Genomic DNA, 27,697 nt, shown 5'->3' on the forward strand with positions numbered 1-27,697 from the left:
GGCTAATTGATCTCTGCATACTAGGAGAGGGCGACCCAGTGTGGCAAAACCAGTTCAGGGACAGCTCCCTTAGAAACGGAGAACTCTCAAATTCTCCGAGCCTTCTCCCAATCTCCACCTGGCCCCGCCCGGGGTTAGGGAAGGTGCCCACCTATCGCCAGGTGAGCTCTGGAGTGCCGGGCTCTCGAGCGCCCCCGAGGCTTCGCCGGAAAGGGCCGAGCGTGGGAGGAGGCGTGGGGGGGCGGACCGCGGAACTTGCGGAGGAGGAGGGTAGAGGACTCCGCAGGTAGGGCGGCGGAGGAGGCCGGTGTTCTTCGTGGAGCGGCCCTGGGCACGGTGGCGCTGCGCGCCCCGTGGGCGCAGAAAGAGCGCACGAGCCAGAGTCCCCCAGGAAAACTGAGTTTGAAGCCGCCACCATGGGCGCGTGTTTGGGAGTCTGTTCCCTGCTCAGCTGTGTAAGTGACTCTTCTGTTCTCCCCCAGCCTCATCCCCAGTCCGGGGCTCCTTTCTTCTCTACCCGGTGCCTTTACTCTGTGCCCAACACCTAGTTGTTGCGCGACAACAGCTCCTTGCCCGATGCCCCTACCCTTCATGCGGGATCCCTTCCTGGAGTCCCCCGACTCCTGCTGGCCGGGCTCCGGCTTCCTCGCTCGGGCTAGACTCCTTGTTTACCCTGGGTGAGCTGGTGCCCTGAACAGCTGGCTGCAGGTTCTCGTATTACGGGGTGAATGGAGACCGTGCGCTCTCCGCCCTGGGGTGGGGTGAGGCCCGGAATAGCTTGGGGATGTAAGGAGGGAGTGTTTCTCTCCACGCCTGGCCCCCCTAGACCCTGGTATTTGGGTTGGAGGGTGAAAGTCAGGACAGGGATTGGGGGAGGGGTGGCTGGTTCTCGGGTTACAGAACAGAGAGGGTGTTTTCCTCTCTGGCAACTCCGTATACCGCTAAAGGTGGGATTTGGCTGTTGGGGCTGGACTGGTAGTGGGATTGGTGGTGGTTCGGAGGGAGGAGAGTCCTAGAGTGGTCTGGCAGGAAGAGGTGGGGGGAGTCCGAGAGTGAGATTCAGGGTGGTCTGGGAGGAGGGGGTCCAGGAATAATATTGGGGGTGGTCTGGGAGGAGGGTCGTTGAGTGGGATGAAAGATTAACTTGTTATTCATAGAAAGTCTGAACTGGAAGGGAATGTTGAGTCTTTAGGCCATGCCTCCCCCTTTATTTTACGGGGCGGGGGCAGGGGAGAATACAATGGGTAGGGTCTGGGAATGCGTTGGGTCTGATTCTAGGGGAGGGTTGAGACTGGAACGAGACTTTTAAGTTCTCTATGTGATGTCAGACCTGGAGGTACTTTAAGGATCCTGAGAAGCAGGAAAAAGAGCTCTCCATTTCGAGGACCAGGAGATGAGTTCAAATTCAGACTGGCTGTTTTGATTTAGTCTAAGCCTGTTAACCTCTTCCTCGTCTCAGTTTCCTCCTCTGTATAATAGGGGGATTGGACTGCGGGGTCTAAGAGTCCCTCCCAGCTCTGACTCTTTGATCTTAATTACGCCCTTAGGGGGATATGGGAGTGGGACTTTGGTGTGGGAAGGGGTGCAGATTGGGGCTTATCCCTGAACTAGCTACCAAACCTAATTAAGTCCTATTCTCAGTCATCAATGGGCCACTCTTTCCCCTTGGACTATTCCTCTTACCCTCAGAGACTGGTCTGAGCCTAGGGGGAAACCTGGCCTCTGAGCTTTTGGGGGCAGAGAAGTCAAACGACCTGACTGGTGGCTCTGACACAGAGTGCCACTTGGACCTGCAGTCCCTCAGACTAGGTGCTTGGGACCGGGATTGGGCTTGTAAAATGCTACTGTAAGCTGTCTGTAGGTGGGGGTAGGGGAATGCAGGGACAACTTTGGGGGCTCAACTTTTAAAAGAAAGTCCCATCTCTCCTAGAAGTGGGGCCCTCAATTTGTGGAAAGCAGAGGGGGACCATTCATTCAGTTCCAGCCAGGGTAGGCTTTGGCTCTAAGCCAAGTGTCTTGGAAAATGTGTCTGGGAAAAAAACAGCCCCTGCACTCCGGCTTTTAGCTGAGTGAAATAAATCCCCCTCTTGTTAGCCCCAGGCCCAGAGGGCAAGGCTGTTCCTGAGTTTCTTCCCCTTCCCAGCCGGGCCTCATTAAGTCTTTCTGGGGTTTATTCTTTCCTAGTCCAACCCACCCTTTCCTCTCCACAAAGAAGAGGGCTCAGGGTGTTTGTCCTGTTGAATGGAAGGGAGGGGGGGATTTTTTCCTCTTTCTTTCCCTGCTCAGACTCATCTCCTCTATCATAGTGTGGGGGGAGGAGTCAGGCTCCCCAGCTACATGGCCATTTTCTAGGGGTTGTGGGAAGGTTGAGAATGGGCTGGTCCTTGACTGGCCAGGGTGTGTTGAGACCTTTGTTTCCTTGGGTGGGAGAGCCTACTAGGAAATAATACACTCTAGGTGGTGGTGGTGGTAGTAATGGGGGGAAGGGGATAATGTGTGTGTGTGTGTGCGTTTTAGCATGAGTGTGGAGAAATCTGGTGAATCATGGAGGGTTGGCCCAGAGAAGACAGCCAGTGCCAGGCAGCAACAGGAGAGTGGAAATGTTGACTGTAGGAATGAGTCTTGTAAAATTGTGAGGCAGGATTTTTATCCTCTTTTTCATCTCCCCTTTTCGTGCCTTCCTTTCACCTCCCATCCAGCATCTTCATTCCAAACACACAAATCTCTGATGGTAGAATCGGTTACTTTTGCCAATCTTCACATACAACTTTCCAACTCCTAACTCCCATGATGTCTTTGTACACTGCCCTGCCATGCCTGGAATGCACTTCCTCCTCACCTCTGCTAAAGTGAAAACCTTCCTGTTCCTCCTCCTTCTCTTCCCCCTCCTCTGTGTTTTCTCCCCCTCCTCCCCTTCCTCCTGCTCCTCTCTTTCCTTCTCTTCCTCCTCTTCCCCTTGTCCCTTTCCTCCTCCCCCCCTAAATTTTCTTGGACTTATTTTGTATAAATTCATGTTTATAGAGACAGTAAGCTCTTTGAGGATAGGAACAGACATTTTTGAATTTGTATCCCCCAGAACCTGGCACAAGGCCCAGTATTTATGAAGTATTGAATAAATGTGTTTTTGTGCATGTGTCTGACACAAAGCTGGGAAGGCTAACAGCCATCTCAACTTTTCTAAACTCACTGTCTTTTAGCAAATATACTCTTTGGGATCCTGCTGTTAGATCAATCATGGGAGAGCCTTAGGCATCACTGGCTGATCTGATCAGTTTCTTGGAGAGGTCAGCACCTCCTTGGAATCATCCCAGGAACCTTTCCTTGGGATTCAGGGCTTTCACTTTCCAAACCTTTCCTTCTCACTGATCTCAAATCTCTAGCCTGCCTCCTGCCTCCTAGAAGGGTGGAGCCTGTTTTGTTCCCAAAGCTCAGAGATCTGAGACCCTTTTAATAATTACCTTGTCCTTCTTCTGCCACCTATATCCAAACTAGGGATGCCCTATTCTGGAATCTATTTCTTTTTTGTCCCACCTGGTCCATCCTCCAGATTGCTAGGTTGAGTTTGCCAGAATTTATTTACAAAGGAAGAAATAATATACAAATGCAGAAGGAATATACTAGGGAAAGGTAATAAGGTGTGGATGAAGAAAAAATACCTAGTCAATCACCAAGTATTTATTAAATGTTTAAGCAGCTAGGTGGCTCACTGGGTAGAGTCCTGGATGTAGAATTAGGAAGACCTGAATTCAAATTCTGCTTTAGATCCTGGGTAACTCATTTAACTTGTCTGCCTCAGTTTCCTTATCTATAAAATGGGTATAATAATATCCTGCCTCTCAAGGTTTTATTTAGATTATGTCTGTAAAGTGCTTTAATAGCCTTAAGGCACTATGTAAATACTGCTGCTGTTTACTAGGCCCCAGGAATAGCTTTTAAATTCTGGGAATACAAAGACAAAAGTGAAAACCTCTGCCCTGTAGGAGTTTACTTTCTCGAGGTGTAAGGAGTCTTGGTTCCTGACTGACTGATTCTTTGTGACTCCTTTTGGGGTTTTCTTGACAAAGAGTGGTTTGCCATTTCCTTTTCCAGCTCATTTTACAAATGAGGAAATTGAGGCAAACAAGTTTAAGTGACTTGCCCAGGGTCACACAACTGGTAAGTTTCTGAAGCTGGATTTGAACTCAGGAAGAGGAGTCTGATCCTATCCACTGCAACACTTAGCCAGCTGCCTGTATACATGTGGGAGACTTCACTTATAGGCTGCTGTTTGTCCTTTGTTCCTTTAAGAGGACCCTTACATCTTGGAATGAGTCGGTTGTTGTCCCTCATTCTCGAAGAAGAACAAAATGACATCACCATGATAAAGTGAAATTTCAGTGTGTCCCGCTGTGACTGATCAGACCAATAGGAGCTCAGCATGCTCTACCACAGATTGGGCACAGATAGTCCGTATGAATATTTGGGGTGGATATCCCAAATCTGCGCATCCTACATTTACTTTGTGCTGTCTCAATTCTGCTTTGCTCAAAGAGCACAGCACCCTGTCTGATGTGGGCACGCCATACTGAGCGGTCCTGTGCCAGTGTCTCCCATGTTGCATAGTAAAATCCAAAGTTCTTGAGAGAGACCTCGAGAGTGTCATTGTGTCGCTTTTTCTGGCCACATGTGCTCAACTACCCCATGAGAGTTCGCCACAAAATAGTCGTTTTGGCAAGTGTATATTTTGCCTTTGAACGTTTTGGCAAGTGTATATTTTGCCTTTGAACAACATAGCTAGTCCATCGGAGTTGCGCTCTCTGAAGCATAGTCTGAATGCTTGGCAGTTCAGCTTGAGCAAGGACTTCAGTGTCTGGTGCTTTATCCTTCAAGGTGATCCTCAGAATCTAAGACAGTTCAAATGGAAGCATTTCTGTTTCCTGGCATGGCTCTGGTGGACTGTCCATGTTTCACAGGCATACAGCAATGAGGTCAGCACAACACCAGAAAGCCGTGGAAGATGGTGGCATTTGAGCTGAGCTGAGCCTTAGAGCATTCCCTGCCAGGGCTGGGAGAGGGCTAGGGCAGGAGAACAGGCAGTCAGTGAAAAGCATAGTTGGGATCTACACCTTCAAATTTCAACTTTCACTAGAGTTTTCCAGCCTGAGCCGAGCAGCTCATGGGTCCCTCTAGGGCACGATCTTCATGGAGAGAATGAAGTCTTTGAACCACGGCTGTGTCTTTCAGAGAAAGTTAATTTTTATTGTTACATTTTTTTCATCATTTCCTTAAATCTAGACAAAGAGCAATAAATCAACCCCCAATTTGTAGCATTTACCAATTTTGGAGATATAACTGTTCACAGTGAATACTGAACAGTTTGCTCACTAGTTGGAGCTGGCTGTTCAACACAGCCTTGCTTCTAACACCCCAGAATACCCCTAGCCCAATTGGAGGGCTAAGAGTGCTAGCTCAAACTCATGGGTCCATACATTCTGAACCATTAGAACTCCTGAAGATTTCTCATGGTGTGGTGCCCTCAGTGTTCTCCCCATAGTCCTATGACTGATTCACTTTATTTCCTCCACCAAGGGAAGGACAAGACAAAGTCACACAAACAGATGAACTCATACAGCCTCCCTGTCACTTCAAGAATAAGAAATATTCTTATTTCTCAGGAAAGACTGAATGACAAACCCAAAATGAAGGATGGGCTGAATCTAATAATATGAAATTTAATAGTGACAAATATAAAGTCCTATGTTTGGCTTAAAAAAAAATCCCCTGCACAAATACAAGATTGGAGGTGTAGCTGAACCTTTTATGGAAAGGACCCCGGGGTTTTAGTGGACCACAAGCTCTGTGTGATTCCACAATGACTGTGCAGTCAAGGAAAAGGCCCCTGAGCTAATGGGACTTTGATTTTACAGGGTAGATTGTAGGATCATAGCTAGAAGGAAATCTTAGAGGTCATCCATTCCATTGTTTTAAAGATGAGGAAACTGAGGCAAGCAGCGAATGCATGAAAAGATCACAACTTTAGAACTGGGCCAGACTTTAGAGGCCTTACAGGAAAGGAAATTGAGGCCTAAGAGGTGAAATGACTTACCCTCAGTCACCTAGGCAGTCAGCATTAGAGATGAGATTTGAAACCAGATCTCATTCTAGGGCTCTTTCCACTGTACAGCCCTAGGTCCCAGTTGGCTGTCCCAGAGCTCCATAATATCCTATATTTAGAACTGGCAGGAACTTTAAAGGTCATCTGGTCTAACACCCTCATTTTACAAAGGAGAAAATTGAGCTCCAGAGAGGTTAAGCAACTTAACCCAAAGTTAATGTAATGAGGCAGTCTCATTAGTGATGTAACTGAACTTGAAAAGGATTTTTGGTGACCTAGAGTTGCTGAAACCTAGGAGACCAAGGCCACTTGGGCTGCAGTTTGGGTCTCAACTCAGTTGAATTGAAAGTCTGACATTTTAACTATGATTCAGCTCTATACAATGGACGTTAAGTGCATAGTATAGATAGATAAGGCACCATTCTAGGTACTGGAGATGCAAAATTCAAAATGATGTGGTCCCTGCCCCCAAGGAGCTTACATTCTTCTTGAGGTTACAATCTGTATTACAAAACCTCAGGCTTGAAAAGCATCACAGAAGTAAAAGGCCAACCTGTACTTTGATGAGAATTCATCCTCTCTGTGGAAATATGCTTCGCATGACTTCATATGTATAATGGGTAACATATTTCTTGACTTTGCAATGGGGTGGGGGAGGAGTGGAAGAAAAGGAGAGAATGTGAAACTGAAAATAAAACTAAATTAAATTAAATTTTCAAAAAAAGAGAACCCATCCTTTCTACCCAAATATACCCAAATGATCCTCTAGAATTTTCTTGAGGACCTCTTGTTAAAGGGGAGCCCCAACTTCCTGTGGCAGCCTGTGTCACTCTGGGATTTCTCCATTGGGACAGGAAGTTTTCCCTGTCATCAAGGCTCTGCATCTTCTAGTTCAGCCCTCAGGATCCAAACTGAACATGTCTCACACTTCTTCCATGTGATGACATACCCAGTTAATTGAACTCAATCTCACTATCTAAAAGGCCCAGGAGTAGTTGAGATCAGATAGCATAAGTATGTAGTAGACCCAGTCTGATGGGCTGTGTTGCCTCTACCAATACTCTTTGGCCTCGCTCTCGTTTCTGGTCCCTCCTTCTCCCTTCCCTTTTTCCTCCCTCAGTTTTTTTAAATTTAATTTGTTTTCAGTTTTCAATAATCACTTCCATAAGTCTGCCTCAGTTTTGACTCTATAAATTAACTACTTCAGCTATAAGCTGTTCTCTACTGTTTGCTTACCCCCTGGTCCTCTCATCATTCATGACTTGCCAGGTCCCTGTCCTGGAGTACTTCCTACTGTCTACCTTCTTTACTCCTACTGCTGAGCTGCAGGATGGCATTGGAAGGAGTCTTCCAATATACCAACTGGGTCCATGGCATATTTATGTGTCTAAACTCAGATGGCAAAGCAGCTAGGTAGCTGGGTCTGGAGTCAGGAAGACCTGAGTTCAAACCTAGCTTCAGAAACTTATTAGCTGTGTGACCCCGGCCATGTCACTTCACCTGGTTTGCCTCCATTTCCTCATATGTCAAATGAGCTGGAGAAGGAAATGACAAACCACTCCAGGATCTCTGCCAAGAAAACCCCAAATGGGGGCGGCAAAGGGTCAGATATGACTGAAGTGACTCAGTAGCAACGATCTCAGCTGGACTTCATTGTTAGATGAACTCCTTCCTTCTTTCTCTTAGATTTTCAGTGGAACTCTCCACAGCAGTGGTTCTAAGCCTTCTTTTCTCAAGCCCCCTATATCCTACCCTTTGTTTCCTTTCCTGGCAAAGAATCTTACCTATTTTATTTGGAATATTGCGTATAAGTTCCCTCTTTCTGTCTCACTCTTCATTCAAAATCCTTCTATGTGGTTCCTTGGATCCTCCTAGGCCCCAGGCTGACAAAGAGTTGACCCTCCCCTTGTCAAGGCCTAGCTATCTCCTTGGACTCTTGCTCCTGCCCCCTGCTTGGTCAGAGAAGTGAATAGAAGGTCATTTGAAGAAAGGAAGAACATTAATGACAGGAGAGATTAGGAAAGGCTTTCCAGAGAAGGTGACAGTTAAGCCAAGCCTTGAAGAAAGGTCAGGATTCTGGTGGCAGAGAGAAGGGAGTTCATCCTGGGAATGGAGGTCAGCTTGTCTAAATGTGTAGAAGTAGGAGATGGAATGCCAGGTTGTAAGAATGACTCATAGTCTTCCTTGGATGGAATTTAGGGAATGTAAAAAGTGGTACCATGAGATAAGGCTGGAAAGGTAGATTGGATCTGGATTGTGGAAGGCCTTGAATGCCAGGCTGGGGTTCTTACTTGTATATCATCTTAGAGGCAATGGGGCAAATTTTGCTTTTTCTTGTCCCAGCTTGCCTCCTAATTTGCTTTGTGACCATGGGCTCAGTTTCCCTATTTGTAAAATGAATGTATTTGGACTAGAATGCTTCCAGAAAGTAGAAAACTTGTTATCTTTATCTTCCTATATTAAATACAGTCTCTTCACACTGTTGGTTGTCCTTCATTATCAGAGAGGAACAAAATGGCTTCACTATGGTGGGGTCAAGGTACAGTATGTCCAACTGTGGCTAATTAGACCAGTAAGAGCTCAGAAGGCTCTACCACAGGTCAGGCACAAATAGTTCATGTGAACATCTGGAGTGGAGATGGTTCTAAATTTGTGTATCTCATGTTTTTTTTAAGCTACTCCGATTCTGCTTTGCTCATAGACCACAGTGCCTTCTTTGATGTGGGCATGCCATGCTGGGCAGTCCTGTGCCAGTGTCTCTTATGCCATACAATCAATTCCAAAGTCCTTCAGAAATATAGGTGTGAATGGAACGAATGAATGGAAAAATGAAGGAATGAATGAGTTAGTAAGTGAAAGAAACAATGATCTCCAACATCTCTTCCAGCTCTGATGTTTTAGGAGATGACTGTTCCAGGGTGAATAGTTAACAAGTTAATTCTTTAACTCATCAACTATTTCATCAACTCATTAATTAATTCATTAATTAACTCATTAATATGTTTGTAATAGAACTTGTAAGAGGGACTGGAGAGAACAGCTGGTCTTGGAGTCAGAAAAATCTGGGTCAGATCTTGCCTCTGATTCCCAGTCACTGAGCCACCCTGGGCAAATCCCTTACTGCCCAGTACCCTAGGCAACTGTCTTGAGGCCATTTTGTCAAGCAGTTCTCAGTTTGCCTTGGGAGAGGAATTTTCTTCATGGGGAGTTTCCTACACCTTGATACCAGAGCTCAGATCAAACCATAAGACCTGCTAGCTGCGTATTGACCTAGAAAATCACAAATTCACATTGTCCGTGTTCTATTGCATTTTCATTTATTTTGTTAATTATTTCATAATTACATTGTGATCTGGTTCAGGCCACTCTGAGTATCTGTGTTGTGACCTTTGCCCTGCACTGATGACATCACAGGTCTAGTCTGAAAGATAAATATGTTAAAGTTTAATAAAATCTGTAGAACTCTGAGAAGTAGGCACATGGAAACAGGGGAAAAGAAAAGAGGGTGCTTCTCAGAGGGAGAAAAGGTCATTGGCCTTTCTCCCACTTGTGCCTGGTCAGAGCAGGCATTACCAGCCAACCTCAATGAGAAGGCATTTCTGGGTCAAAGCTAACTGGGACTGAGGCTTCTTCCCAGACTCTGTGTCTAAACCAGGCCCTTCCCTTTTGGGGAAGCCTTATCCCGGCTTTGCTGAGGGACTGGTTTAGTGCCTCTGACTACTGGCTGGGGTGGAAGGAGCACTGGATTCAGGAATCGGGAAACTGGATCCCTCTTCACCTCCCTAGGTGACTTTATCCATAGAATCCCAGTTGGGAGGAAACTCAGAGATCCATCTCTTTCCTGATTTATTGAAGTCTTCTATATTAGATTAACAATTATTTCAGAAACTGCCTTCTTCTGATCCTAGAGGCAGCTAGGTAGCACAGGGCATTGAATGCCAGACTTGGCGTCAGGAAGAACAGAGTTCACATCCTGTCTCAGAGACTTACTTGCTATGTGAGCCTGGGCAAATCACTTCAAACTTCTCCCAATCTCATTTTTCTCTTCTCTAAAATGAGTATAACCATAGCATCTTCCGTGAGTACTTTGCAAACCTTGAAGTGCTATTTAAATGCTCACTATTATTATTGTTAATGATAATCCTCCCCCAATGATCTCTCTTTAACTAAGAAAAACACCCAATACTGTGACTGCCTCTGACAATGTGTGCACTGTTCTGCTTTGGTAGTCCCTCACCTCTTTGCTGTGACAAGAAAGAGATATTTCGTTATCTCTGGGACTGTCCTTGGTTTTTCAGTTGTTCAGAATTTGGTTTCCTTTTTTCAATCTTTCCATTTACAATATTGTCATCATTATATCTGCTTACACTTCTCTGTATCAGTCATTTCCTACACCAACTTTTCCTTAATCATTTCTCTTCCCTTGGCTCCCGGAACGTTACTTTCTTTTTTTTTCTTTTTCTTTTTTTTTTTTTTACTAGTTGTGTTGAGTTTAATGCAGTGTTTATGATACATTTTTTTAAATAAAGGGAAAAAAGATAGGAAGAATTATTAGTGACAAAGTATACCTAGAGGGGATAATATTAGACTGATAACACTGTCTTATTTACCAAAGGGGAAAGGAAAACTGACTAGGTTGTATCAAACCGTAAAAAATAAAAAAATAAATGCTAGAGAAATTATGGGAAAACAAGCATCCAAACACGTTATTGAGAGAGCTGTGATCTGGTCCAACCTTTCTAGAAAATTTGAATTGCTCAAGGAAAGTCACTGAACTATCATCCCCTTTGACAATGGAAAACTAGTACCACATACATCCCAAAGAAGTCCATGACTAAAAGAAATATCTCATATATATCAAAATATTCATAGCAGCATCTTTCTGTAGCAAAAGAAAGTGAACAAAATGGCTGTCCAGTTGAGAAATTGGTTTAAAAAAATTATGATTTATGAACATACTATTATTATACAATTGAACAGTGTGAAACAAAGAATATAAAAGAATTCACAAACCCTCAGAAGACTTTTATGAAATGACACAGAATAAAGTAACCAGAGCTAGAGAGCTATAATGTTAATGAAAAGGGAGTAAGTCAAAAGAACCCAATTGTAACGCTAAGCAAATTCCTTGGGAAAAGCAAGACTCTTGTGTAGGGGTTTCTATTGACAGCAGACTAATTCAGTATGTCTCACCCTTACCTGATAAAACTGCATTGAGTTAGTTTCCCTTATTTTCAGTTGGTCCTCTAGATTTTATGCTATACACATGCCCCACGTTACTTTCTAACTGATCTCCCAACCTCTCTTCTTGCTGTCCCTTGGCTCCCATTGACTGTCCTCCTTCTCCTGCCCTCCCACCTCCTCCCAACAGAGTTGCTTCTACCCACAACTCTGTCCTTGGTCCTGTCTTTCTTTTCTCTCTAGAGACAGCTAGTGGTACAGTGGATAGAGTACTAGGCAGGAAATCACTTTGAGCCTCACAACAACCCTATGAGGTGGTATTATGTTCCCCATTTCATAGCAGAGGGAAACTGAGGCTCAGAGGGGCTAAGTGGCTTGACCACTTCGTGCACACTGAAAGTATCTAAGGTGAAATCAGAATCAAGGTTTTCTTGATTCCAAGTCTAGTGCTCTTTTCAGTAGCCAACAATTCTAGAAGTGTGGTCAACTCAAGAGAGAGAAAGAGTTTGAAGCACAAAATTTTGTTGTCCCAAAGACAAATGAAGAAGAAAATAGGGAGCTCTATTGAGGTTGATGTGGATGCACAAGAAACTCTTGGACCAAATAAGATGTTAATGCTAGAAGGACTTGACTTGTTAATTAACACAAAAAATTAAATTTTACATTTAAATAAAAACTTTCATCTTATTACCTCTATTTTATTTGTCTTATGGATTAAAAATGCACTTTGTCAGTTGTCAAAGCTTGATTGTTTGAGGCATTCTTAAATTTCAGTTTTTCTGGTGTGAAAAAGGCATGAGTATAAGATGGAGGTATGAGCAAGTAAATATAGATGAATGCATAAGATTGTGAAGATCCTATCAGAATGGTGTCAGGAGACCTAAAGTCCAGGAAGTGCTAAGGCTGCCAAGAAGAGCCAAGGACAATGCCACTCAGCAAGTATTAGGCATTGTGCTAAGTACTGGGGATACAAAGAAAGGCAAACAAAACCAAAGAAAACCAACTCAACTCCATCTGTCCAGGAGCTCACAGTGAAAGAGATTTAGCTCTGTTGAGGGTAAGGACCCAAACCATTGCTTGAGTCATTGGTTGATAATAATGGGTGACAGAAAGCAGAAATCCATAACTTTATTTTGCCTTTGCTTTCCCTTAAGGAAAGCCCTGCCCCCATTCATTTCTCTTCTATAAGAGTGAAAAAAAGGGGTGGGGGGGGATTCCAATCTTCCTTGAGGAGATGCTTTCTGGGGCAGGGGTGTCACTTGTATTTTGGGGGGGCTTCCCTGAGCTGAAAACCAATGTTCACAAGCCACAGAGCAGCAGATGAAACATGTTCCCTCAGTAGGAAGGTTGGAAGGGGTATATGGATGAAATGTGGTATTTGTAGCTGGAGAAGTTAGAGTATTGGTTTGTTTCTCCTGTTTTTCCTTGTTCCCAAGGAGGGTTCAGTTGGGAGGTGGGATATTAGGAAATAGCTGATGTAAAGAAACAGAAGCTATGAGCAAAATATAAAGAAATCAATAATTAGTATCTGGGTGTCACTGTCCTTCCAGGCATCCTGTCTCTGTGGCTCAGCCCCCTGCATCTTGTGTGGCTGCTGCCCCTCCAGCCGCAATTCCACCATCAGTCGCCTTGCCTTCACCTTCTTACTGTTCCTAGGAGTCCTGGTGGCCGTCATTATGCTCGCCCCTGGAGTGGAGAGCCAACTATACAAGGTCATTGCAGGGAGTGGCCAGCTTGGAGGAGGAGGGGAAAACTTGGGGGATCCTGAGCAGTTTAGGTGGGGTGCTGGGGAACTTCCCATTGAAGTCCCCCTTTTGGAGCAATAATAGGGGTTCTTTTTCCCCTTTTTGTGGTCTCCCACAAGGGATGGGGGAGGGGAGAGGAAGCTGGAGAGACTTGGGATCAAGAGAAGGCAAAATCTGAGAGTTTTGGGCTCTGCTGGAACAGAGTGGGCTTGAAAGCCCACCCTGGGCTTACAGGGAATGTAAGAATGGAGAAGGGAGGGGCCTAAAGGAATATTTCAGGAAGAGTGCAGCTGTGAACTCTGCTCACAAGATAATCCGCTCAGTGAAAGTGGGGAATCACAGCTGTTCTGGGGCCACAAGGGGCTTGGATGAGGAGAGAAGGATCAGGCCTATCCCAAGAATTTCTGGATGGAAGGGGCCTATTGCACCTGTTCTGAGACAATGAGGATGGGTAGCAGGTGGTCTCCCCCCCTCCTCAGGGTATGCCAAGGAAATGGGGATGGGCTGGGGGAGAGGGGAGTCATCACTGCCTTATCCCCACAGCTACCCTGGGTGTGTGAGGGGGGCACATCCACCTTGGGTATCCAGGGCCATATTGACTGTGGATCCCTGCTGGGCCATCGTGCTGTCTATCGCATGTGCTTCGCCCTGGCTGCTTTCTTCTTTCTCTTCACCCTGCTGATGATCTGCGTGAAGACCAGCAAGGACCCCCGAGCTGCCATTCAGAATGGGTGAGAGAGCAGCCCTCCCCACTGCCCACACCAATCAATAATAATAGTCAATAAATCCTACTATGTGCAATGCCCTCCCCACTGCCCACACCAATCAGTAATAATAGTCAATAAACCCTACTATGTGCAATGCACCAGAGTTATGGAGACAAGTAATGAAACAAGGAGTTTATATCATGTACCTGTCTAAACAGGAACAAAATTAACACATGGTTATTTTAGGGGGAGACATTAGCAGCAGGGGGAGGGCTTTTGGACAAGCCTGATGGAGAAGGTGACCCTTGAGCTAACCTTCAAAGGAAGCTAGGGCTTCTAAGAGGCTGAGGTGAGGAGGGAGAGCATTCCAGGTATGGGGGGAGCCAATCTCAAGGCACCAAGACCAAGATAGAATGGCCTATGCAAGAAATAACTAAAAATGGCAGCTAGGTGGCACCCTGGAGTTGGGAGGACCTGAGTTCAAATCTAGCCTCAGACACTTACTGGCTGGGTGACCCTGAGCAAGTCACTTAACCCCAATTGCCTTCATAAATAAGAAAAAAGAAAACTCTAGAAGACTAGTGTTGTTGGATTGTAGAGTGTCAAGGGCAGTGATGTGTGGAGGCTGGATTGGTGAGGAGGGAGATTGGAGCAGGAAGAGGAAATCAAAGGATTGTAATAGTAGTGTGGTACAATGGGAGGCATGTACTTAAAGGAAAGAACACTGACTCCAAAGTCAAAAGACTCACCTCTGATGGTTATTGCATGAGTTTCCTTGGGCCTCAGTTTCTTTCTCTGTAAAATGGGGGAGTTGGAAAAGAGGTCTTCTAAGGTCCCTTTTATAATTCAAGATCTATGATCCCATGTGGAAGCCCTGAACTAAGGGGATAACAGTGTGAGTAAAGAGTTTTTCCTCCAAGCCCAGAGCTCAGGATTGATTATACAGACAAAATATCCATCCTTATCATCCAATCAAGGCCTCATCATTTCCTCTCTCCATTCTGATCATTAATTCATTTAAAGAATACTATCTGATTGCACATATATAACCTATATCAAATTGCTTACCATCCTAGGGAAGGGGGAGGAAAGGAGGGAGGGAGAAAATTTGGAACTCAAAATTTTATAAAAAATGAATGTTAAAAAAAGAGTTATTTTTAAAAAATAAAGTGTACTAAGATGAGAAAAATAATATATATTATCTGAGGCCCACTATACACAAGGCTTTGTGTTAGGGAGGTAGCTACTCACTTGGGGAGCTCACAATCTAATAAAGAGAAGAAAAAATAGATAGATACATAGGATAATGGCAAGTATCCTGTACTGGGGAGCTCACTACCACCTCCTGAGGCAGGCCATGCCATTTTGAGAAAATTCTCATTGTTAGCAAGTTTTTCCTTCTGGAACCAAAATCCACCTCACCACTTCCATGCACCTCCCCAAATCAAAGTCCCATCCCTCTTATGCTGGAAAGCTCTTCAGCTATGATGACCTCCCAACATCACCTCAGGTCCAGGTTAAACATCCCCAGTTCCTTCAACCAATCCTCACACAGCACGGCTTCCAATTCATTTCCCCATCCTAGCTGCCCTCTTCTGAATACATCCTAGATTGTTAATGTCCTCCCCAATATGTGGCTCCTAGAAGTGAATGTGTCCTCCAGATGGAGCCTCCTCAGATGAGCGGATCCTCAGGCTATGCCTCCCACGTTACAGACACTTTACCTCACAGAATTTAGCCTAGGATTGCACTAACTTTTTTGGCCAACATGTTGCCCTGTTGACACTCATGGACTTCACCATCCAAGTCCACTAAGACCTCCAAGTCTTCCTTCCACCCTCCTTTCCTCTCTCCCTCTGTTCATCCCTTCTTTCCCTCCATTTATTTCTCCCTCCTTCCCTCCATTCCTCCCCCACTCTATTGTTTCTTCTTTTTTCTTTTCTTGCTCCCTTCTTTTCTTCCTCCATCCCTTCCTCTCTCCATCTTTCCTCACTCCATGGTATTGAACGTTTTAAGTTTTTGAATAAAAAACTGGTTCAAATTGATATGAAAAGCAGGTTCTACCCTCCAAGTCCAGAATTCTCTGCAATGGAAAAACAGCCCAAGACAGAGTGACTCTCCAACTCAGGGTGATGACCAACAGAGGGGCTTGCCTAGGATGCTCCTAGAGGAAGGGAAGGGAGGAGAAGGGAGAAGAGGGAAAGAAGCACTGATTAAGTACTTACTGTATTCCGGGCACTGTATTAGGGGTTTTTCAAAGATCTTATTCAATCAATCGAATCTCAGTCAAGAAAGGAGTGCCTTCCCCAGGGATGAGATCAGGCTACATTTCACAATGAAGCCAGTTAGCCAGGCCCTCCTGCAGCTGAGTGAGGCCACTTTTTCTAAACCCTGTTTTCCAGAGAAGGTGGCTGAGGCACCAACAAGCCCTGTGATCAGCCTCCCCTAGGATTTTTTCACTTATCTTGCTGCCGCCGCCTCCCCACCCTATACTTCTGCAGCTGATTTTTTTGAGTCCAAGTGTAGGTAGGAATTTGCTTTTTTCCTATTAGGTTTCATCTTGGTATATTCAGCCCATTGTTTTAACCTATCCATAGTCTGGGATCTTTATTGTTCCCCCATCTTAGCCATCCCTCTTTCTTATCTTTAGCTGTGATAAATATGCCATTTTTCATTTCATCCATTCTAAAAATGTCAAAGAGAACAGGGCCAAGGACAGATCCTTGGGGTCCTACACTAGAGACCTCCCCCAGGTTGATCTTTGTCCATGAATCATCATTCCTCTTGTCTAGACATCCAGCTAGCTCTGAATCCACCTAATAGAATCCTCCAACTCCCATCTTTCCATTTTATGCACAAAGATGTCATGAAAGGCTGGGTACTAGTTTTGTTACTGTGGATGAGCCCCATTAATGACATCTTCTCTCCCTTCCTCAGGTTTTGGTTTTTTAAGTTCCTGGTTCTTCTGGGCATCACTGTGGGTGCCTTCTATATTCCGGATGGCTCCTTCACCAATGGTAGGTGGCAGAGGGTGGCAAGTCCAGGTGTGCTGCCTGTCAGTCACCTTCAGGCCAGGTTAATTTGTCTTCTGTATTCTCTCTCCTCCCCACTTCCCTGATGGTGGGTACCAAGGAGGGATGCCAGTTTGGGGATAGCCCTTCTGATCTTTGCTCACTGAGCCTGATCTGAGCTCTAAATACCCATATCCATTTGGCTTATCCCAGGCCTTTCACCTGCTACTACTGCCCAGGTTAATGGTGATATTCAAGAGACCTAAGTATTTCCTGTTTGTGGCACTAACCCTGAAGTAATGAGCCAGCCAACTCACCTGGGGTGGAGGGCATACTCACATCTACACATAGCATGCTGCGCCTTTCTGAGACTTGTGTGTGTGTGTGTGTGTGTGTGTGTGTGTGTGTGTGTGTATGTGTGTGTATGTATGTGTATGTATGTGTATGAGAGAGAGAGTGCTTAAAAGAGGGTTGGCCTCCTCTGACCTAAAGCTCTCCAACCTTCTTGAGGCACTAATGAGAACTTACTGTCTCCTGGTAGTGGGACTGGGCCAGTGTTTCTGGGTCAGAATTTCTGGTGGACTGTAGGGGGAGAGTCTGAATCAGGAACACGGCCCTCACTCCTCTTTCCCCCTTCTCCACCCCCATTCCCCAGTCTGGTTCTACTTTGGGGTGGTCGGCTCCTTTCTCTTCATCCTCATCCAACTCATCCTGCTGATCGACTTTGCACACTCTTGGAACCAGAGCTGGCTGTGGAAGGCTGAAGAGCGAGATTCGCGGTGCTGGTATGCAGGTTGGTGGTCATCCCTTCCCTCTCTCCTACCTCACTCTGCATCTCAGTATTCCACTGGGACACACAGATGCAAAAGGTCCTCCATGCATTTGTGCGTACACACACACACACACACACACACACACACACACACACACACACACACAGCATCTTTTACCTAGGAAGCGCTGACACAACTGGAATCCAGTTCTCTTGATTCATCAGGGGCTACCAGTTCTTTCAGAAGAATAGGAATATTTGTGTCTCCTAATACTTCTGCTCTTCAGGGAATCACAAGATGTTAGAGTCAGAAGAAGCCCAGGGATCAGTGGTTCTTTTTCTTTGTTTTGGTTTAGGGGAGGGGAGAGGCAGTCAGAGTTAAATGTCTTGCCCAAGATTACATGACTTTTATTTTTTTTAGTAAATAGTATTTGGTTTTTTCCAATTACATATAAAGATAGTTTTCAACATTCATTTTTTATAAGATTTTGAGTTCCATATTTTTCTCCCTCCCTAAAATGGCAAGCAATCTGATATAAGTTATACATGTGCAATCATGTTAAACATATTTCCACATTGATCATATTGTGAAAGAAGAAACAGAACAAAAGGGAAAGACTACCAAAAAAAAAAGCTAAATAGTCTGCTTCGCTCTGCATTCAGACTCTGGGTGTGGATAGCATTGTTCATCGTGAGTCTTTCAGAATTGTCTTGGATCATTGCGTTGCTGAGAAGAGCTCAGTCTATTATAGTTGATCATTGCTACAATGTTGCTGTTACAATGTTGCAATGTTCTCCTGGTTCTGCTCACTTCACTCAGCGTCAGTTCATGTAAGTCTTCCTAGGTTTTTCTGAAGTCTGCTTGCTCATCATTTTTTATGGAACAATAGTATTCCATTCCATTCATGTACCACAACTTCTTCTGCCATTCCCCAGCTGATGGGCATCCCCTCAATTTCCAATTCTTTGTCACCACCAAAGAGCTGCTACAAATATTTTTGTTCATGTGGGTCCTTTCTCCATTTTTATGACCTCTTTGGGATATAGACTTAGAAGTGGTATTGCTGGGTCAAAGGGTGTGCACAGTTTATTTGTTGTTTGGGCATAGTTCCAAATTGCTCTCCAGAATGGTTGAATTGGTTCACAGTAGTCACATAGCTTTTAACCATCAGAGATATAATTTGAACTCTGCTGTGATAGACTTTGAGTCAGGCATGCCAGCCATGTCCCATACTGCCTCAATCAAATGATTAACATCTATATTTTATCATACTTTTCTTTACTTTATTAAATATTACCCAATTGTATTTTTTTTTCCTGAGGCAATCAGTGTTAAGCCCAGGGTCACATAGCTAGTAAGTGTCTGAGGCTGTGTTTGAACTCAGGTCTTTTTGGCTCCAGGGCTGGTGCTCTATTCACTGCCCCACCTAGCTGCCCGTTGGGATCAATGGTTCTTAAAATAACCACTAAGTTTGAGGTGGCCTGCTAGATAGAGTCCTGGATTTGGAGTCAAGGAGAACTGAGCTTGAATCCTCCCTCACATACTTCCTAGGTCTGTGACTATAGAAAAATCCCTTAATCTCTCTCCACCTCAGTTTCCTCATCTGTAAAATGAATATGATGAGTGCTTACCTCACAACATTATTGTGAGGATCAAGTAGGGTAACATTTGTAAAGTGCTTTGAAAACCTTAAAAATGTTAAGTATTATTATTAAATGTCAAAATAATGAATTATAGAAGCTATAGAAACAAATAGGGGAATGAGGTGTGGGTTTGCGGATTATCTCTCTTTCCCAAATAAAGTAGAATTAGGAAATTTTAAAATAGAAGAGAGGAAATTAAGTCTGCTTTCATGCCAAGAGCTATAAGCGTTTTCCATACATTCCTAATTTGGTATCTAATATTTTAAAGTGGAAAATGTCACTAATCCTGAATTCCTTTTACAGAGGAAACTCCTATTGGCATCCTACAGAGCAGAACTAGAAAGTGTTCAGTAGCTTCCATAGTCTGATGTTACAGATGATGAAACTAAGGCCCAGGGAGGCAAAGGGCCTGGAGGAGGCTGCATGCTATCGTGGAAAGGCCCCTGGCTTTGGAGTCAGGAGCTGGGTTCCAGCCATGGCTCAGCCACTGCTGACCCTGGGCAAGTCCTGCCTGGCATCTCGGGCTGGGCTTAGGTGATTGTTCAGGTTCCTTTCAGATCTAAAATCTGTACCTCGGGGAGGGGCCGAGCCAGGACTGGGCCTCTGGTCTCAGGGACTCCCAGCCCAAAATTGCTTTTGCCTCATCCCTCTCCAGGCCTCTTCTTCTTCACCTTCCTCTTCTATGGAATTGCCATCGCTGCCATAGCCCTCATGTACACCTACTATACCCATTCTGGAGGCTGTTACGAAGGCAAGGTCTTCATCAGCCTCAACCTTGTCTTCTGTGTCTGTGTCTCCATTGTGTCTGTTCTACCCAAGGTTCAGGTGAGCCCTGCTTGGCCCCTCCTGGGATAAAAGGCTAGGAGGGGCCTTAGAACACAGAATGTGAGAGCTGGAAAGGCCCTTAGAATAGAGAATGTCAGAGCTGGGAGGGCCTTAGAACAGACAATGTCAGGGTTGGGAGGGCCCTTAGAACAGAGAATGTTAGAGCTGGGAGGGCCCTTATAGAACACATAGTGTCAGAGCTGGGAAGGCCCTTAGAACACAGAATATAGAACTGAGAGGGACGTTATGGAAAATACCAGAGCTGGGAGGGGCCTTAGAATAGAGTCTGGCAGAGGTAGCTACAAGGCACAATTGAGATTATGTATATAATGGGATTTGGAAAGTCTTCCTGGTGAGTGAGTGAGGTGTCATGTGGTTGTTGATTAACAGGAAGCCCAGCCAAACTCAGGCCTGCTCCAGGCCTCTGTCATCAGTGCCTACACCATGTTCGTCACCTGGTTAGCTCTGACCAACATCCCTGGTGAGTAAAGGAGTTCCTCCTCCCTCTTCTTCCCCTCCCCCAGAAGGCAGGAGGCTGTGGAGAGGTGGGACCCCCTCTGTAAAAGCTTGGCACCTGCAATGTTGCCCCTTACCCTGGCTTCCCTTCTGCACTGCCTGCCTCTGAGTAACCAGCCCTTCTGTCCTCAGACCAGAAATGCAACCCTAACCTTCCAGTAATCGCCAACACAACAAGCGTGGATCCTTCTGATGTCTACGTTACCCAGTGGTGGGATGCACCTAGCATCGTTGGCCTAATCGTCTTCATCCTCTGTACCATCTTCATCAGGTGGGGTTTTTCTTCCCCAAGTCTACACTGACACGGCCCTTGCTCCTTGGAGGACTCCCCAGACTCACTTGATGCATCCCTGGGCACACCGTTAGCTTCTCTGAGCATCAAGCTTTGCTGCTAGCTCTTTTTTGGGTGGAAGTCTTTTTCCTTGTCTAATTCTGATCTCTCCAGCTGTTCTTTGAGCTCCCTCCCACATTCAGACCTCAAAGAAAAGCATTCATGTCTCATTCCTTCCATTTCATGTCTTCAAATAGTATTTCTAAACTCCTACCAACTTCTCCTGTGGACCAAATTCCTATCACTTTTTAAACATTTAATATTATTTGTAACAAATAATTTATATGCTGATCCAGATTTACAGGAAACTATACACAGGATACATAGGAAATAATGAAAAGAGGGAAAGCCCTGGAATTAAGACTTTTGGGATAGTCTAACAATAATACATCATGATGTTCATGTTTCTGTTGAATCATTTCAGTTGTGTCTGATTCTTTGTGACCCCACTTGGGGTTTTCATGGCAAAGATACTGGAGTAGTTTGCCATTTCCTTCTCCAGCTTATTTTACAGGAGAGGAAACTGAGGCAAATAGGGTGAAGTGATTTGTCCAGGGTCACACAGCTAGTGTGTGACCAGATTTGAACTCAGGAAGAGGAGTCTTTTTTATTCTAAGACCAGAGCCCTTTTCTCATTATAGTATATTTTCATCCATTGGGAAACCAAGAAGAGGAAGTATGGGAATATAGACTGGACCTATAAGATCATAGGTTTAGGAGCTCTCAGGGAGAAGCTTCCTCTTTTGGCACCTTCTCTGCAATTTTTTGAGCACTCAGAGGTTAAATGACTTGTCCCAGTGACTCAGGCAGTACTGGATAGAGGTAGAGCTTGAACGCAAAGGGATGTACAGAGCTATGGTAGTTATACCAGTGCAGAGGCTCATCCTGAATTTAATAATTGATTCTCTGTGATCCTGTTCTAGCTGCCTCCAAAACATCCCTGACTCTTTACAGCTGTGGGGCATTTCACTTTTCTTTTTAGTGCTTCTCTTTGTAATTTGCAATAGCCATTCTATTTCATAGGAATACATCCTTTTCCCCACCCTTTTCAATTATATCCTGAGGATTTATTTCCAAGGATGTGTTATAGTATCAGAGGGTGTTGTTGGCTTTATAAAACTCAATTCCTGTACTTCTGAGATTGAATGGTGTCTTCTAAGTAGCAGCCATTTACTTAACCAATATTTGTTAAATTGAATTAAAATTTGCAGAGAAGTGATTCCAGCTTTCAGTTCTACCAATAATGTATGAGTGAACCTTTTTCTTCACACCCCAAGTTTTGCCATTATTTTTAAAAACCAACTTGATGTGTACAGTGTGACACCTCAAGTTGATTTAAACTTGCATTTGTTTGATATTAGTGTGATTGAATATTTTTTAAAATATATATTTACATCGTGCACCTTTGCTTTTGTGAATTGTTTGGCATCCATTGTTTCTATAGTCAATGCTTTAGGGTCCTTGGCTATCTTTAGTCTTGTCTTTCTCCATGCTCAGCTAGTACTTCAAAGACAGGGGAGGACATTCAAGAGGAAATTGGTGCTTGGTCAAGGTTTCCCAGAGATGGAACCACAACCTCCTGCTTACCTGCCCAACTTCAGGGTCTTTTGTCTTAACCCATTCCCTTCTGCCTTCTCTGCAGCATCCGCTCTTCTGACAACAAGCAGGTGAACAGCCTGATGCAGACAGAGGAGACCCCGCCCATGCTGAATGGTCAGGAGCAGGCATCTGAGGGCCGGGCCTATGATAATGAGCAGGATGGAGTCTCCTACAGCTACTCCTTCTTCCACTTCTGCCTCTTCCTTGCCTCTCTCTACATCATGATGACTCTCACCAACTGGTACAGGTGAGTGCCTCCCTGGAAGCCAATGGTCTGGCTTGCCTGATTACATATGCCCTCCAGGGGCTGGGGAGCAAAGTTATTGTTTGTCCTTCCTTCTTGAAGAGGGTCATGACATCAGGGAAGTGATGCCATGACAGGTAAGTCGATCAGATTTAAGTGAGGCAGGGCTGTGGAAAGTCACCAGTCTCACTATCCCCTCCAGACACATCTGCGTCCAGGGGCCAGACATAGATCAAGATGACTGGACATGGCCCACTGTAGAGCATGGAGAAGAGAAGGAAAGCCTTCCTCCTTGCCCAGCTCAGGGGGCACCATACCGGAGAGTAGTAAAAAGAATAGCCCACATCTCTACAATGCCTTAAAGTTTGTAAAGCATTCCATGCACGTTATTGGAATTGATTCTCACAACAGCCCTCTGAGGTAGGTGCTATTTTTATCCCCATTTTACAAAAGAGAAAGCCAAGGCAGATTGAGATTAAGTGACTTGTCCAAGTGTCACTCAGCTAGTAAATGTCTGGGGCAGAATTTGAACTAAGATCTTCCTGATTCCAAGTCCAGCTTGGCATCTACTTAGCTGGGTACCTGGGATGGAAGATGTGTACACAGCCTCAGGCTCCTAGACCTGGTGGTGTCCAGCCTAGGCTGAGAGGGCAGAATGAAGGCTAGTAGGGAAAGGGCCTGGGTACACTTCCAGGGCTGTTATGAGAATCAGATGAGATAATATTTGTAAAGCTCTTTGCAAACTTTAAAGCACTCTAGAAATGCTAGCTGGTTCAGGTAGGGGTTGGGGAGCCTGCAACCTCGAGAACTTCTAGGTCCTCAAGTGTGGCTCTTTGACAGAATCCAAACTTCCCAGAACAAATCCTCAAGAGTGGCCCTTTGGCTGAATCCAAACTTTACAGAACAAATTCTCAAGTGTGGTCTTTTGAATCCAAACTTCACAGAACAGAACTTCTGTGAAGTTTGGATTCAAAGGACCACACTTGAGGACCTAGAGGACCACATGTGACCTCAAAGCCACAGGTTCCCCATCCCTGTTTCAAATGCCCTGAGATTTTTGGGGGTCCATAGCCTGGGGTAGGGGTGGGACATGCCACCCCTACTATGCCCACCTGTCAGTTTTGATACTTTCAGCCCCTAACAACTTTTCTGCACCTTTGGGTGCCCATTTCTCTATAGTTTTCCCCTCCTCTGGGTTGCCTCTTAGGGCCCCCATCTTCCACTCTTAGAATTGTATCAGGTGTTGCAGTCTACAGTCTCTGTTCCTTCTTTAGAGGGATTTTAGAGATGAGGCTGCGGCCTGATGGAGATTCAGGACCCTTGGGATCAGTATTTTGGGGTCAAGCAGTAGGGAGTTAAGACTTGTGCTCAGAAGGATGCCTCTTTTTTCAGACCAGACGATGTCACTAGGAAGATGGTCAGCACTTGGACTGCAGTCTGGGTGAAAATTAGTGCCACCTGGGCGGGGCTGGTCCTCTACCTGTGGACCCTGGTTGCTCCACTTCTCCTGCCCAACCGAGACTTCAGCTGAGACCAGTCCAGATCCCCAGCACCGCTACTGCCTGACCAAAGATGCCTTATTGCCAAGGGACAGATGACATCAGTCCCTATTCGGGTCTGGCTCCCACAATCCTCCCCTGCCCCTCACCTCCTCTGGACCTTCTGTGATGGAACTACTCATCCTTCCCCTTCTCTCCACTCTTCCCTAAAGCCCGTGTGGAAGGACAGAGGCAGGGAAAGCATTCTGAAGGCCAGAGACCATTGGACTAGATGACTTCTTGGTACTCTTTCATCTGTAACCCCCTGTGAGAGAGCCTGCGAGCATCCCTACCTATGGCTGAGCTTGGAAAGTGTCTCTTTTCTTCTTTGTGCCTTTGTGACTTGGATAGGACTTGGAGGAACCAGGGTGCGGGTGATGGGGCCATGCTACTGCTTGGAGCCATATACATCTGTTCCTCCTGTCACCTCCTGCTTTCTCCTTCTCCTACCTCGCCAAGTCTCTAACTCCCCCTTACATCCCTCAATTACGTAACTTTCAACTTTACTCCAGGACGGGTGTCCTCCCTTAGAGCGGGGACAGGACGGGACAAGCCTGAATCTTCATTGCCCAGCAGGGAGGTTCGTAGAGGCCACTGTGCTGGGAGGAAAGGTTCCTACCATTATGGTCAAGAATGTTCTCCACCCCTCATTGCTCCCTCTCTTTTCCATTCCTGGGCTCTATGTCTTTTAGAAATCCTCCCTTTTTTAAAAACAACACAATAATAAACATCCAGTGGGTTTGCCTTCCTGAATCCCCTGCCTCTATCCATCTCCTTGGACTCCTGAGCTTGTGCCTTTTGTGCCCAATGGGGCCGTGTCTAGCTGCGTCCCCAGCTCTCCGCCTGCCTCACTTCCCAACCAGCCTAAAGGAGCTGGAGCTGTCCTCCCTACAGTCTTATCAAGCTCTGCCCCTGATAAAGGGGAAGTAGAGGTCCTCACCTTTCTGCGAATAGCTGCACTTGAACTGAGATTCTGCCCTGCTAACCAGGGATTCCTAGTCCTGAATCAGTCTTTCCATGCCACCATCTGGGCAGCCTTCTAGATCTAGCTCAGGGGGCTAGTCTTGGAAAAGGGCACGCTCTGCATGAACGTCTCTGCTGTTCTTTCTAGGGCTCTTAGGGTGGGAAGCAGAGATATCCAACCAAACACAGCTTCCCATCTCCATTACTGGGTTAGACACTCCCCATCCTTCACAGGAGAGAGCCCTGAATGAGAAAACAGCTAAATGTCATATGTAGATAGTCAAGTGCCACCAGGGAGATGAAGAAAGGAACCCCCACTCATGGGGAACCCTGGGTGTGATGGGGAAAGTAGGACCCTTTTGAAACAACCTGTAAGAAGATTTTTGGCTTCCCTGCTAACTCTACCAATGGGTCATCTCCACTTGGGGCCTCAGTTACATCTTCTGTAAGATGGTCTGAGGATGGATGTACCCAGATATGTAACTAGCTCATTTTAATTCCACTGTTACTGTGGCCTTAAAAAAAATCATCACTAACTTGCTGTATGGCCCTGGGAAAGTCACTTCTCCATGAGTCTCAGTTTACTCATGTGTAAAAAGGGGATAATATTTCACAGGACTGTATCAAGGGTGATATAATGTATATGAAGGCCCTCTGTAAACTGAAGTACTGTATAAATAGGAGTTATTTTAACATGATGACTGAGGACACCTACCTTAGGGTCCTATGCAAGACATCGGGGCCATTAGATGCTGTCAGCCCTTAAGGATTTTATAATCCAGTTGAGACAAAGTTTACCATGTACTGTGTGTGTTCAATTAAACATTTATTAGGTATGTGCCCTTAAGAAGTTTACATTCCACTGGAGAGAAACAATACATTTAACAGAGAAGTAAATACAATGTTATTTCAATTGGGATTGGGTTCTGACCCCTGGGGAGAGTGCATAGGACAAGGCTGCCAAGCTGTGAGTGTGAATGTCCTATGAGGGAGGCAGGCAGATGGATGCCTTGAGTGGCAGGAGTGGAAGGGAGGCAGAGCTGTGTATTGGAAAGCACATTGCATGTAGAGTCTGTAAACAGGTTTGCATTTTGGCTCTGCTACTTCCTGTGGGATCATACATGAGTCTCTCTTTGGACCTTGGACTTACTGATTGACCCTGCTGGCACCCTCTTGTGCCTGGATTTTCAGAGCACTGCTTTCTCCTGGTTCACAGTTGAGTTCTTTCAGCACTCTTAACCACAGTCGTCACCTGCAAAATGAAAGAGTTGTGTTAAGGATGGCCATAATAAACATATATTTTTCTTCATTCATTCATTCATAGGAACATCTGAGCTCTAAAGTCATGATTCTATAAATCACCTCCTCAACTGACTGTTGACCATGGCTCAGTCTCCTTTGTTTTCCTCCAGGGGTGGGTTCAGTCCTAGACCCCTTTCCTTCTGTGCTCTCTCAGTGACCTCATCAGTTCCTGTGTATTCAACTATCGTTTCTATGATTAGATTATTTCTAGACTTCTAGTATATGTGCTGCCGAAGCAACCACAGATTCCCAGACTTCCATATCCAGTCCTTGTCTTCTAAGATCCAGCCCAATGTCACCAACTCCTATTAGACATTTACCAGTGGAGATCTTTTAGACATCGCAAACCACCTGTCCCAAAGTACTTATTATTTTTCCCTTAAAATCCTGCCCTTGTCCAAATTGCCATCTTTGTAGAAGTTTCCACCATCCTTCTAATTCCAACTAATGAACTGTCCTTGACTTCCCTCTCCCTTACCCCACATATCCAAATATTTGCCAATTCTTGCCGATTATGTCTCCATAATACATTATATGTGAGTCATGACCTTAGTCTAATCCCTCCTCACTTCTCCCCTGGGCTCTTTCCCATATTCCTAATTGATTTTGTTACCACTAGAGTTTCCATCCTCTTTTCAACTGTCAAAGTGATATCCATGACCATGGTACTCTTCTGCTCAAGAAGCTCCAGTGGCCCCAGTTCTTTCTAAGTCGGAATACAGACTTTTCTGCCATTTAGAGCTCTTCAGAATCAGGCTTCCAGACTTATTACAGGTTGCTCCAGCCAAACTGACCTCTTAGCTGCTCCTTAAACATAAAGTTACATTTACCATCTCTGTGCCTTTGTAAAGGTGATCCTCCATAGCTGGGGTAGATGGCCTCCTCACCTCCATCTGGGAGGGTCCCATTCTTCAAGGATCAGCTCAAATACCACCTCCTTCAGAGGGGACACCTACCTTCATCTTGCCAGTTACTTTAGTTCCTTCACCTCCAACATTAATTTTTAATTTCCTTAGTATTTTTTTTTTTTGTATTTATGTATCTGTCCAAATTGTTTCTTCCATAAGATTGTAAGCTCATTAAGGGCAGGTACTGTGGGGGTTTTTTTAACCTCAGAGTTTAGCACAGTGCCTGGTATTTAGTGAACACCTAATAAATGCTTGTTGAATGAATAAATGCAAGTCAATGAATCTCTCATCTATAAAACTAGAGTGCTGAATTAGAT

At 45.1% G+C, this 27,697-nt stretch overlaps 1 protein-coding gene and 1 long non-coding RNA gene across 3 annotated transcripts in view; one reads left to right on the plus strand and one right to left on the minus strand.

Moving 5' to 3' along the window:
• Positions 1 to 201: 201 nt before the first annotated feature.
• On the plus strand, positions 202 to 27,648 carry SERINC2 (serine incorporator 2). The gene is made up of 10 exons (XM_072609677.1): positions 202 to 455; positions 12,826 to 12,987; positions 13,564 to 13,751; positions 16,665 to 16,744; positions 17,394 to 17,531; positions 19,810 to 19,979; positions 20,370 to 20,460; positions 20,628 to 20,766; positions 22,469 to 22,672; positions 24,062 to 27,648. Exons 1-10 carry the CDS (start codon positions 417 to 419, stop codon positions 24,198 to 24,200), a joined length of 1,350 nt encoding a protein of 449 aa, XP_072465778.1. The 5' UTR covers positions 202 to 416; the 3' UTR covers positions 24,201 to 27,648.
• LOC140504563 (uncharacterized) overlaps positions 25,980 to 27,697 on the minus strand; it is a 28,598-nt gene continuing 26,880 nt past the window's right edge. For both annotated transcript variants that reach the window (XR_011967149.1, XR_011967148.1), the window contains exon 7: positions 25,980 to 26,422. This is a non-coding gene — a long non-coding RNA (uncharacterized lncRNA). The remainder of the gene's footprint in view (positions 26,423 to 27,697) is intronic.

This window comes from Notamacropus eugenii, chromosome 5 (genome assembly GCF_028372415.1).
Source record: "Notamacropus eugenii isolate mMacEug1 chromosome 5, mMacEug1.pri_v2, whole genome shotgun sequence".
In the NCBI taxonomy this organism is placed as follows: domain Eukaryota; kingdom Metazoa; phylum Chordata; class Mammalia; order Diprotodontia; family Macropodidae; genus Notamacropus; species Notamacropus eugenii.